A 13233-nucleotide genomic window follows, 5' to 3' on the forward strand; every position below is an offset into this window, starting at 1 on the left:
TTTGATAGAGTGCCCAGCATACGTGGAAAGTGCACTTAGATAGTTTTGTAACAATTTAAGATAAGCAAATAAACAATTGCAACAATCTAAGATAAGCAGGTCTCTTGGGGAAAATTTGCAGCTTAAGGGTAAGGCCACAGAAGGAGATTCGGGGGGAGATTTTGTCGCCTGGCGACTAATCGCCACGTCTTTTGCGCGACTATCTCCCCGAACTGCCTCTGCGTTTTTCCTCATAGGCAACAGCGCAAAGTCGCTAATGCACACGCGGAGATGCGTTTTCAATAGTCGCCCAAAGTTGCCTCAGTAGATAGGTTGTGCAAAATAAAAAAAAATTCTAATATAGTTAGTTAGGCAAAAATGTAATGTATAAAGGCTGGAGTGACTGGATGTCTAACAACACTACCTCCTGCTTTTCAGCTCTATAACGCTGAGCTAGTCAGTGACTTGAAGGGGGGCCACATGGTATATTTCTGTTCAGTGAGTTTGCAATTGATCCTCAGCATTCAGCTCAGATTCAAAAGCAACAGATATGACCCATGTGCCCCCCCCCCAATTCTCTGATTGGTTACTGCCTGGTAACCAGGGAAACCAGTCAGTGTAAACCAAGAGAGCTGAAAGCCAGGAAGTCGTGTTCTGTCTATTATGTTACACACCCAGTCACTCCAGCCTTTATACATTACATTTTTGCCTAACTAACTATGTTGCTAAAACAACATTTTTTTTTTATTATTTTTACACTGAACAATTCATTTAAAGGGTAATTCAACTTCATTAAGCAAAACTGAAATAACATATAAAAACCATAGAAATGTGTTCAAACTTTCATAACCTGGGTGTGGCCAGAAAATGGGCATCAAAAAATGTTCGCCACTCTCAGCATGGAAGCGCTGTTGGAGCGCGGTGCTCCAGACCATAGAAGGGCTGGCGGAGCGCGGGGCTCCACAGTGTGGAAGGGCTGCCTAGCGCAGGGTCCATAGCATGGAAGGGCTGCCGAGCGCAGGGCTCCACAGCATGGAATGGCTGTCGGAGCACGGGGCTCCAGAGCGTGGAAGGGCTGACAGAGCCCTCTGCATCTGCGGTGTGATTCATTTCCACCCAGTGGAATGTGTTAATGATACCATCGAAACTAAATGCAGTATAAACTATATATGGCTAAGTTTAAGTTGCAAACATCTTATTTCTTGCCTGTTGCAGGAGCTACCATATTGATAGCCTTATAGACTAGCCTTATAGGACATTTTCTTAAACTTCAGTAGAATTCATTTATGACTACCAAAGGAACTGTTTCATTGAAGTCTACTAAGAATCCTGTCATGGCAAGACATAAAGCAGCTCCCTCTGAAAAATTATAGAAATGCAAGTTATGTTTTCATATCTTGTGGCCTGTTAAGAAAAAATGGAAAGCAAAGCTTTTTGTATTTTTTCCACAGCTGTTTAGAAAGAATGGGTAAAAATGTGTTTTAGCATTTTCAGGGTAAATCAGCAGACCAAAAGAAGCAAGTCTTTTTATATGTGTATAAATCCCCTATGGCACTCCACCAAATTCCCAGCTGCACTGCAGAGAAAATTGCATTGGAAATCTGTACAGAAATTGCAGGTGATGTCTAATAATTTGCTTTTTAGCAAAACCCTTAAACGCAAGGCATATTTGCATTCCAACTCAGTCTGCAACCAATCTTCCCTGCATGGGCACACTAATTCTCCAAACAAAAAGAGTGTCAGTTGTTACATAATTTAATGAAACACAGGAATGGTGTATGTACTTGAACATTCTACAGTGCAGATCTCACACACATAGCAGGTGTGCTAACACATATGGCTACAAGGCCTTGGTGCAGGCATCATGGGAGTTGACATGATAAATGAACACAACCTGACGAACAAGTTGAAAAGAACTGTGCTTTATTTAGCATCCCTGTGTCTATTCCTCTGGTGTATCTCAATGACTTTAAAAGCTGTGTTCTCTTCTCTTCATGTATTGGCGTTTCAACTGTACAAAAGGAAAAAAAGAAAGAACAAACTTTATACTCCAGTTAAAGCCTTAAAGAACATTTAACATACTAGGAAAAATAGCATAGCATTTAGACTGAGGTTGAGACTTCCACATAAAGTATTTTAGCTTCTTGTGGAAAGAACAAAGAGGAAAACTGTACCTTAAAAAAAGAAATATTGCCTTCCCTACTAAATAATTTGCAAAGACTAATTTTCTACTTTACCTCACTAAAGTCAAGTAATATGACAGTTTACCCTCCAGGATAATAATGTAAATACGAACATACATTTCAAGCTGTACTTAGTAAATGTACTACTGTTGGGCTCTTGGCTTACACTAGTATATTGTATCCCAAGAACTGTGAACATAGATTGGGGGTTTTTTTTGCAGTAGAGAAATAAACCATTTTAAAAGGGGTTTTTTTTAACAAAATGTGTGTCTGCAGACAGCTTTATGCCACCTTTGCACTATGGCCGTTGGCAGTGTCGGACTGGGATGCCAGGCACACCAGAAAACCTTAGACTGTGGGCCCAGGTTCCAAATTATTATTCCTCCTCTCCTCACTTAACCTCTTTATTCTACTTGTTTTTTTATATATACTTACTATATTCTTCCATTATAACACATTTTTTACCCATAAAGAAATAGGGAATGACCATGAAATAGGCTAAATGGTTATAAGTAAAAGTGCCCACTGACACCTGGGCCCACCGGAAATTTTCCTGGTATCCCAGTGTTCCAGTCTGACACTGCCTGTTGGCAGTTCAGCAAGACAACGGGGGAATGTAATAAAAGTCGGTAACGGAAAAACTATTCGCAATACGAAAAGTTATGCCTTTGCGTGAACAAATTTTGCTTTGCGTGAATTTAATATAGCTTTTGCGAACCCGGAAGCTGTTTAGCGACCACTTCCGACAGTGGAAGACCATTTGCGAATTTTATAGTTTGAGCCAATGTGCAGTAAATGTAATAAAACTTCTTACTGAAAATGTCGTTAGGTTTGCTCCAAAAGATTATGACACCTTCAAGCACTTCTTAAGAATGCGCAATTAAAATTCGCAATGCTCAATTAAAATTTGCAATGCAATAACATTTTAAGCAACAATATTACATTGCGAGATTTTTATTCTTATTGGTGCGAATTGTTTTGCTCTATGCGACTTTAAAATATTTTCAACTTAAATTTAAAGTGTATTTTTCCTTTTTGATTTACTGTTATGATGACTATATTTAGTTACAGTAGATTGTGTAAGAGAATACTACATGTGTAAGAGTAAAGTTCTATGTTGGTATCTGCCACACTTGATTTTTTTTATTATTAATTATATTTTCCTATTCACACATTTGCCTCTGCTTATTTGTGACTTTTTGGCACAGGAATCTGTATATAAAGCTAGAGCATTTCTTGGCACTTTAGAAATAAATAAGTAATAATTCTACTACAGTTTTTTGTAATCCTACAGGCAATTATAGTGTTTCAATTATGGCCTGAAATGCTTTGTTTCACTGCATGCTGCTGCTCGAGCAGACATTGCCTTGGCTGTTAGATTGAGGGGGAGGGCTGCCTATATGAAAATAGAGAGTGCAATGTTCAAGAAGTAGGTTTAATATATGACTAAGTGTCAGAAGTCAGGTTTCTGAGAATTACTTTTCAGATAAACAACTTAATAGCAGGGCACTTTATCTTACTTACCAGAGACATCTCATTTATTACTGAATTACAAGTAACTTTAATCCAATTGATATTACCATTAAATCAGCTCCCAGTCACATGTAGCAGTTGTAAAGATTTCCCTCTGTACTGTTTTCCTTTTAAAATGTCCCATATCTGTTTCATATCTTGGGATTTTTTTCTTTCTATTTATAAAGGTGTAGTTATTAGATAACTGCTTACTTAAAGAAGCAGAGGTCTAATTGGGTATGAAAAGATCAGAGTTCCATTCATTAGATTTAGAAGATGATTTCACAAGTCTAGAAATGTTTGAGATTCTCCAAGCTTCAGATTTGGCTCACAAATATAGAGCTAACAATAATTTTGACTCAGTATATGAAATAGAATCTGTATAAAGAAGCATAACTGCACATGTTGTTTTATCAGCCAGATGTTAGTTTGCTGCAGCATAGCCATGGCTAAACTGAACAATGCACATGTGCATCCTAATTTAGGGCTGGGTCTATGGGTATGCAGAGAAGACAGCACTGTAGGGTCATCTTCTGTGGTTACAGTAAGGCTAGCTGCACACTGCAAACTCAATATCCTCTGTATTAGCACCTATAGGAATAGAATTGCTAAAGGTAGGTATTTATTTTAAAAACTGATCTGATTAAAAAGTTGCAAACACCTTATTTATTTGCCTGTTACAGGAGCTGCCATATTGATAGCCTTGACTGAGGACATTTTCATAATCTTCAGTTAAATCCATGTATGACTACCAAAGGGACTGTTTCATTGAAGGATACTAAGAATCCTTCTGTAATGGCAAGACATAAAGCAGTTCAAACAGTCATTCTTACAGATACAGCGCCAGGCAACCTGTAACAGCTATCTTATCAATCATCAGCCCCATAGGTTGATCATGTATACAGCAGAAAGACACCCCATGTGTAACCAGCAGTAAAATGATAAGGCACTCAAGCATGGGAAGGTGAACAGTAATTCTGTACTAAGTAGTTACTTGTTGCCTACTTTCCTGCAAAGCTGAATAATAGTTGTGCATCCTTCTCTATCATTGTCCAGACAGACATAAGCAAATGATACAGTCAATGTTTTAGATCTCTTGGAAGCAAAACATGAAGGGAGATGCTGGTCATGTCAACCACTCGGCGTGATTATAGAGTTATAAGCAGCACACATACAGACCTAGCCCACACAGAGAAAAGGGATTAATTGATTAGGGTGTGGAAGGGTTGGTTGATGTTCTTTCAGCTTTGCTTTCAGTGCCAGAACATCATCTATGCATACTGAATATCTATTATTTGATCATAGAGTAAATATAGTTTAACCATCCTTGCCAAAACTACTATATTATTTCCCCCCCCCCTCTCTCTCTCTCTTTCACTCTTTTCAGAGATATGTATTTCTGTAAGCTTGAAGCACCTTGATTCACAACAGGTATCTGCTTTCCTCCCTGAAAAAAAAGAAAAAAAACATATGTTTGGAGAATTTTTGTCTACTGTCCATCAGTAATCACTCTCAAGAACACTGAATTATTTACTTAAGTTTAGCAAGATCCACCCCTTTAGAGTATTATTTATATAATCAGGGCCAGAACTAGGGTTAGGCAGAAGAGGCACCTGACTAGGGAGCAACGAAAGGGGGACTGACTTTTTGCCTACCCCTAGTCCATGTTCACTGCATGGAGGAGAGCATGGAGGGGAGCACAGTCGGCTTGGCCCACCACTGTATATAATTATAATAATAATGATGATAATAAAAAATACAGGAGGCAAGAATATTCATGCTTATAAAGAATTTCAGACACAAGTCTGCACAAGTTGAATAAATATGATATGATACTATAAAGATGGTTTCCTTGTAAGGGCTATATTTAGGCAAAAGCAATTGTTTTCTGCGGTCATAAAACTTGGGCTTTAATGTTTTAAACCAGGTAAGTGAAATAATCTAACAAACTGTTTAACCTGTTACCTAGAACAATTTTGTTTTTGGGCGAGTTTGTAGTAGAAATGTGACAGCACAGAACCGAATGAAAAAAATGAAAAAAATGAATGAAAAGAATGAAAAAAATTAAAGCGTTAACAATGTGACATACTGAATACTGAATACTTTTATGGATTAGTTTTTCTGCCATATATTCTTACTATTATTTACACTGACTGCCCATTCAAGTAACATTATTTTTATTATACAGTTTATTCTGAAACATGTAAATCCTACTGTACTAACCTACTGCAGGCATACAGTAGATATTTTAGCAGATCTAGTTACTAAGGAAGAAGCAATCCATATTTTCTGGCAAAATGATTGCCTTTTTAGAAAGACAACATCATTACTGGACCTACAAAAAACTAGAATACTACGTAACATCTCTCTGAATTTCAGTGCTGGAAATAGATCAAATAAAAATGACATTTGCCAATAGGTGGCACTGTGGAGGTTTGAACAAGCAATAATACAATACAATTTTTTTTTCTTATAAGGCTAATATAAATCAGAACATCCACTGAAAATACAATCTGAGCACATTCAGCAGGACAAATAAAAACATCTATAAGAAGATGCTGCAATACTGTTAGTTTTACATTTCATATAGTTATGTGTATATATATATATATATATATATATATATATATATATATATATATATATATATATATATATATATATATATATGTAAACTTTTTAAATTGATTTAGAATTTATGAGATACCTTAAGGTATGGGACCTGTTATCCAGAATGCTCATGACCTGGAGCTTCCTGGATAACGGATCTTTACATAATTTGGATCTTCATAACTTAAGTCTGTTAGACAATCATGTAAATATTAGATAAACCCAATAGGCGGATTTAGCTTTCAATAAGAATTAATTGTATGTTAGTTTGGATCATGTACAAGATGTTTTATTATTACAGAGAAAAGAGTAATCATTTTTTTGAAAATGTGGCTAAAATGGAGTCTATGGAAGACGGCCTTTCCATAATTCAGAGCTTTCTGGATAACGGTTTTCCTGTTAATTTATCCCATACCGGTATATGTAAATTCAGTGCCTTCAGGATTCATAAAACTAACAAACGTTCAACCCATGGAAAGGAGGTTTTAACACATGAATGTGCAACTGGATTGATTTTTACACTTCTACCTTGCAAGAAAATTTATTTTTAGGGCAGTGGAATGCCCTGGTGTCTGTATTTTACACAATATGTTATAGGCAATTGATTACAATCTAGTCTGTAGAACATAGGTATAGACTAGTATAAAAATGACTTCCTGTATACACTCCAAGGTATAGGCCAGGAAAGTACTAACTTGATATAAGGACACTGAATTTGACTTTGTAGCTGTTTTTTCATACCTAACCAAGTCACATACGAAACAGTTTGGAAATAGCCCACAGGAACATATTGCACTTGCTTCACCACTTGTCACAATCAAGTACAAAATAGTTAACTCACATGTGAAAGTGCAAAGGGCAAGAGAGAGCCAGGTAACTGATCAAATGACACTGTCAGACTGTGCCGGGAAGAGCTAGGCAGATCCTATAATGAACCCACTACTCTCAGCACCTCCTTGTTCTGTGTGAGCGCTAATACCTCATACATCTGATGCACATTATTACACACAAGCCATTCATATTTCATAGCAGTGCAAAGGCACAGATCAAATAATTCATGTACACTGTATTTCTTTTACTACATGTAGTGAGGGAATTTGCACATAAATTATCTGCTGAATAAATGACACCGCCCGCTTGGCACGTTGACCTTTTATATATTTACATGTTTATTTTGGTAGTGTTTATATAGCGTGCATGTGTGTTTTGTAGAAAGATCATGAGCACACAGAACATAATTAAAGGCCATATTTATCAAGTAAAAAAACTACAATATTGGGGCAAACTGCTACTTATTTATCACTGGGAAGCATTTCCTCGAAGGGAACAGATCACTTTCATCTGAAAAAAAAAAAATCACTTTGGCCTGAGACTTGCTCCAGTTTTGTCTTGTTAATGTATAACAGAACTATGCAGAGGGCAGGAATGATATTATATAAATACCCTGTGCAATACACAAGATGCCAAAGACACTGCCTTAAGGGACCAAGGTGTATCACTGCGTTGATTCAGATTCATCTGTATGGATTTATAAATCAGCGCCACAGAGCTTACACTTTAATAAGAGAGGGTTAAGCACATATGCACCAATGAATGAAACATTGGGGGTCATTTATAAAGTTTGTGCAGCACATATTTTTTCGCAAATGGTCGTATTGCCCATGTTTTTTCATGAACGCTAATATATTGCACCACTCTGCCCGTCTTTCTGTTTTGTTGCGAATTCGCGCTGTGAATAAATGTTTGCAAACGGCGCGCAAATGAGGTGGGAGTTTGCGCGAGCGCACCCAATGCGCGAGGTTGTTGTGCACGAAAATAGTGTTGACAGTGACTTAAATTCGCAAAACTGTTTTGCGAATATTATCTCCGCCACCAAAGTCGTGGCGTAATTCAGTCACAGAGTGTGCACATAAATATTGTCGATTTGCGAATTTTTGACATATTTAAGAAGCTCTTATAGACATTCGCATTGTGAAAAAAGCTTTATAAATATAACCATGCGCAGGGCAAATATATTCACTTTGTGAACCAATCTGCCTTGCGCAAAGTTTATAAATGACCCCCATTATCTCTAATCCCCCTCCCTTTCTAATAAGGAGCTGGGGAGGGGGGGGGGGCTGCACAGAAAAAAAGTCCATAAAGCCCAAGTTACTTCTTTTATATCTTCTCCCTTAAAAGCACAAATTTGAGGCTTCCAGCAGCCACTTAACAAGTACAGTGCATGCATATACTTACAGTTCCACCAGGCAGAGCCAATCTGTAACCCTTTTGCTACCAAAGCATCAGCAACGCCTCCTGGCAATGAATGAGTGAATGTCTTCTTCCAAAAATAAAAAGAGAGAGAGGGAGAAAGTTGGCATGAAGGTTTTGCCATTGCAGTAGTAAGAAGATGAAGCCCAGGCAGTGCAATGAGGCGATTAGCAGCATCTTCTTTGATAAACTGGGGGGGGGGACGCACAGCGTTTGTTTCTTCCTCTGCTCTTAACCCTTGTTATTCCTGCCAAGGCAGCAGCAAGACTTAAGCCCCCGTCTGACAGTCAGCTGATCCACCGTGATTGACAGCTCCCCCCAAAGTTTCTATACTATTATGCAAATGAAGCTTGGGATCGGCGCTCCCATTGGCCCGCTGTCCCCAGTCCATTCGCTGCGAGGGAGTGACGTCAGAGCGGCTATAAAACTCAGCATTGCTTTTAAAGTGCTCTGCTGAATGATCCTTGAAAATCCCCTTCTGGCTGCGAGTGGATCTCTGGCTCCCACCTAGGCACCAGCACGGGCACCTAAAGCTCGGGATACACTTGTACCTTTGTGCAAAGTTTGCCGGTAGCAGCGGCGGCGGTTTCTGGGAATGAAGTGTTAAAGAGAGAAAGCAACTTGAACTGCTTCTTTTGAGCCGAGAAAGTGAAATAAAAAGATGCATCTGTGCGCCAAGCCCAAGGCAGGGCTGCTGTAATTGGCGCATGATTGCCCCTTTGCCGCTACTTGCTGAGAGTGCGGGGGCAAAAGTAACACGCTGGCTCACCCAGTGCCGGGTCACCGCAGCATCAGCCTGGTGTCCCCTGTGGCAGCCTCGTGTAGGACTGTGAGCAGCAGCAGCAGCAGCAGCAGAAGGATGGCATCAGAACTGGCAATGAGCAGCTCCGACCTGCCCACTAGTCCCCTGGCCATGGAATATGTTAATGACTTCGATCTGATGAAGTTTGAAGTGAAAAAGGAGCCGGTGGAGACCGATCGCATCATCAGCCAGTGTGGCCGCCTGATCGCCGGGGGATCGCTGTCTTCCACCCCGATGAGCACGCCCTGCAGCTCGGTGCCCCCTTCCCCGAGCTTCTCAGCCCCCAGCCCGGGCTCCGGCAGCGAACAGAAGGGCCACCTGGAAGACTACTACTGGATGAGCGCCTACCCCCAGCAGATCAACCCGGAGGCGCTGGGTTTCAGCCCGGAGGACGCGGTGGAAGCTCTGATCAGTAACAACAACCAACAGCAGCAGCAGCTCCAGGCGGGCTACGATGGCTTTGCCCGGGGGCAGCAGCAGTACGCTTCGTCGGGTGGAATGCCCGGAGAGGACATGGGCTCCGCAGCGGCGGTGGTCTCTGCTGTGATCGCAGCTGCTGCAGCGCAGAACCCCCATCACCAGCACCACCACCATTCCGTGGGGCACCAAGTCGGGGTGCAGCCTGGGACAGGAGGCGGCGGCAGCAGTGGCAGCTCCACTGCGTCCTCGGTGGTCGGGGCTCTGCACCCACCTGCTTCCCACCACCATCATCACCACCACCATCACCTGCACTTTGACGATCGCTTCTCGGACGAGCAGCTGGTCACCATGTCCGTGAGGGAACTGAACCGGCACCTGAGGGGGGTGAGCAAAGAGGAGGTGATCCGGCTGAAGCAGAAGAGGAGGACCCTGAAGAACCGAGGCTACGCGCAGTCCTGCCGATTCAAGAGGGTTCAGCAGCGGCACGTCCTGGAGGGCGAGAAGAGTCAACTGCTGCAGCAAGTGGAGCACCTCAAGCAGGAGATCTCCAGGCTGCTCCGGGAAAGGGACGCCTACAAGGAGAAGTACGAGAAGCTGTTGGGCAGCGGCTTCAGAGAAAACGGCGCCAGCAACAGCGACAACCCCTCCTCTCCGGAGTATTTCATGTGAGTGTCGCCTCTAACCCTGAACTGTGCCCCTAGTCCTCTTCCCTTTACCTTCAGGCGACGTTTGGCACCTCAACATTGCTGGAACTACAACTCTCAGTAAGCCATCACCTGGGATGCTGCTGCTGCTAATTGTAGTCCCTTCACAGCTGCAGTGCCAAAGGCTGATTACTTAGTGGCACCCTCCTCACTCTCCCTTTCTTTTCACTTGTATTTCATCTTTAACCCTCTAGTGCAGAAACAGTAGGGGACTTGAGCAAATTCACCCACTTATTGCTGCTATCAATTAATCATGCCCCTTTAGTGGCAACCCCAACTTTTCTGGGATAGTTTAACTTGTATAAAAAGCAGGTACAGTAGGGGGAGGCCAATGTCACCATGCAGCAGCTTTATTTTTTAGGGGAATGGGGTCTCCATAAAATGTATACAGTAGAACCCCCATTTGACGTTATTCAGAGGACCAGAAAAAAATGGTGTAAAATCCAGGAAAAAGTCAAATCAGTGAAATGTATTATGCATAATAAATAGGTGGGACCACAAAACAACAATGCAAAATGAGGGAAACTTAAAATCAGGGGATGTAAAATGGGGTTTCTACTGTATAATCAGGGCACTGGGGAGTTGTATCTGACATCTCTTATCATTAGTTTCGCCATTAGGCTGCACAAATCCCACCTCTCCTCCTCTTTCGCACCCATATGAAGTTTGCTCTTTGAATCCTACCATTCACTTTATGCTTTCTTTTTCTGTTTGTTTTGTTTTGAAGGTCATGAGTTTTGAGCTTTGCTGTCTCACACACAAAGAGAGAGAAAGGGAGAAAAATCACAGAATGTTACCACCCTGAGTTCTTCACATGAGCTTGCAATAAAATATAAAATAACACACAAAAACAAAAATGTGAATTTTTAGCATATGTGGCCGAGTTCATCCTTTTTTCGAGAGAGTTGCTGTCCTCGGTAAAAGGAGCGTTAAAGCAACCTGCCAAATTGAAGCCTGCATCTGACTTCAGTGTTTTCATGAGAGTTTTTGGCCCCAATGAATGAGACCGGCCTGCCATTAAAACTCCCATCCTCATCTCATGCATTATGCTTGCTAATCTGTTTTAGCAACAAAGAACTGTCTTTGTCAAAAGACTTTATGGAAAAGAGACAATATATTATATAAGAAGGCCCTGCATGCTGGACATGTATGGTATAATTATTTTTTGGTTTTTATTATTTTTTTTTTCCTTTGATTTTGTTTTTATTTTCTTGCTTGGAAATGGACTTTCTGGAGATTATTGGCATGGTATTCATCATTCTGTTGCTTTCTTTTATTGCCTCATCACTTTTTTGAGTTCCCAACAAAAAAGTGCAGACATCCATCCTCCCCAGTTATAGTTTGCATCTGCTAGAGGTAAAATGAAAAAAATCAAAACTGCTTTTTTTGAAATATGCAAAAGACTCCACTATAAATATGCACAGTTTTTTTTTTCGAAATATGGCAAAAAGGATTTTCCTATTTAAATGTGGCAAAAGAAAAAAAAAATCAGGAACTCTGAAAAGATGTCTTTAAAAGTCGTGTGTTCTGGGACTAATGCTGTGAGCTAATAAAACATTCTCAAATTTATTTTTCAAACCAATATTCATTTTTTTTTTTTTTAATTTTGCATTTGGTTACTGTCAAATGTGGAATGCAATGGGATTGTAGTCAGTCTTACTCCTGTTTCATACAGTCTGTTAGCCCAGTGAATATATCTATATATATATATACATATATATATATATATATATATAGCGATCTATCTATACTACAGGAAAGGGAATTCATTGGAACGAGTTAATTCTGTCATAGCTGTAGAACCTTTTAAAGATTGATGCACTAAATTGTTTACTATTGTGATGTTTGGAGAGGTTAGAAATTGCGATGGGGTGTGTTTATTGCAGAGAAGGTAGCTTTTCATTTTCAGAATGTGCTTGCAACTTACATTTAAGTTGGGTATGTGGAAAAACCCTTGCTTTACCACTGACTGTATTTCAAAACCAAAGTATTAAAAGGGGAGGCGCCTCTGTCTATAACTTAGAGGTATTTTACATTCAAAAACTATGTTTGTTTTTTGCTTTTGTTTTTTTTTTTCCCTCAGAAAAAAAAACTGAAATTTTTGGGACTGAATTGCACTAAGATATAACCTGCAAACATATAATAAATGCAAAAAACTGTTTAGAACGCTAATACAGATTTATGCAGTTGTTAAACAGAAAAAGGAAAAAAATGGCATTACCACACAATTTTAAAACAAATGGCAATTTTTATTTGTTTGTTTTTTTACAGTTTGTGGTGCAGAACTGGATTTTCTGTAACTTCACAAATTCCACAGTCTTAAAGGCAATAACCAGGAAAAAATCTCTCTTCAGGGACTGATATTATGTCTTTTAAAAATGAGTAAACTTACCATAATAAATATAGAAAGCTGTCAGTTACCTTTTCCTTTTATTTTTTTCTCCTTCTTCTACATATTTTGCTGTGCAAAATGGTTTTATATTTTGAGTTACTTACGAAAAACATGTGATGTATTTTGTGCTTTGTTTCATTTCACTTCTGTGGTTATATTGACAGAAAAAAACAAAAAATAATCTACCATAATAAACTGCAGTTTTTTTTGATTCTATATGAAGCCTGAGCGTGTGGCATGTGCTACGTATACACCGTACTGTACTGTTTCTTGTTTTCTATGGCAGTGCACAGGTTATTGTTACAGTAAAGCATATTAGGGCTTGTTAAATAAAAATCCTGTAGAAATCAAAAGTTTGTTTAGACAGCAATTCATTCGTAC

General features: G+C 39.7%; 1 protein-coding gene and 1 long non-coding RNA gene across 3 annotated transcripts in view; one reads left to right on the forward strand and one right to left on the reverse strand.

The window, feature by feature from the left end:
* Positions 1–1716: 1716 nt before the first annotated feature.
* Positions 1717–6245, reverse strand: LOC121393220. Its single transcript, XR_005960863.1, has 2 exons — positions 5091–6245; positions 1717–1990 (listed from the first exon to the last, which is right to left on the reverse strand). It is a non-coding gene; the product is annotated as an uncharacterized LOC121393220 (long non-coding RNA).
* A 2727-nt stretch (positions 6246–8972) lies between these two features.
* The window catches only part of maf.S (v-maf avian musculoaponeurotic fibrosarcoma oncogene homolog S homeolog), a 47183-nt gene continuing 42922 nt past the window's right edge, over positions 8973–13233 (forward strand). The window contains exons 1-2 of one of the 2 annotated variants that reach the window (XM_018260473.2): positions 8973–10421; positions 11188–13068. In XM_018260473.2, the coding sequence (XP_018115962.1) occupies positions 9394–10421; positions 11188–11194 (1035 nt within the window). In that variant the 5' untranslated portion in view covers positions 8973–9393 and the 3' untranslated portion in view covers positions 11195–13068. Of the gene's footprint in view, positions 10422–11187; positions 13069–13233 lie in introns of those variants that run through there. The other variant, XM_041561133.1, reaches the window with a different exon arrangement.

This window comes from Xenopus laevis, chromosome 4S, assembly GCF_017654675.1.
Source record: "Xenopus laevis strain J_2021 chromosome 4S, Xenopus_laevis_v10.1, whole genome shotgun sequence".
Lineage (NCBI taxonomy): Eukaryota > Metazoa > Chordata > Amphibia > Anura > Pipidae > Xenopus > Xenopus laevis.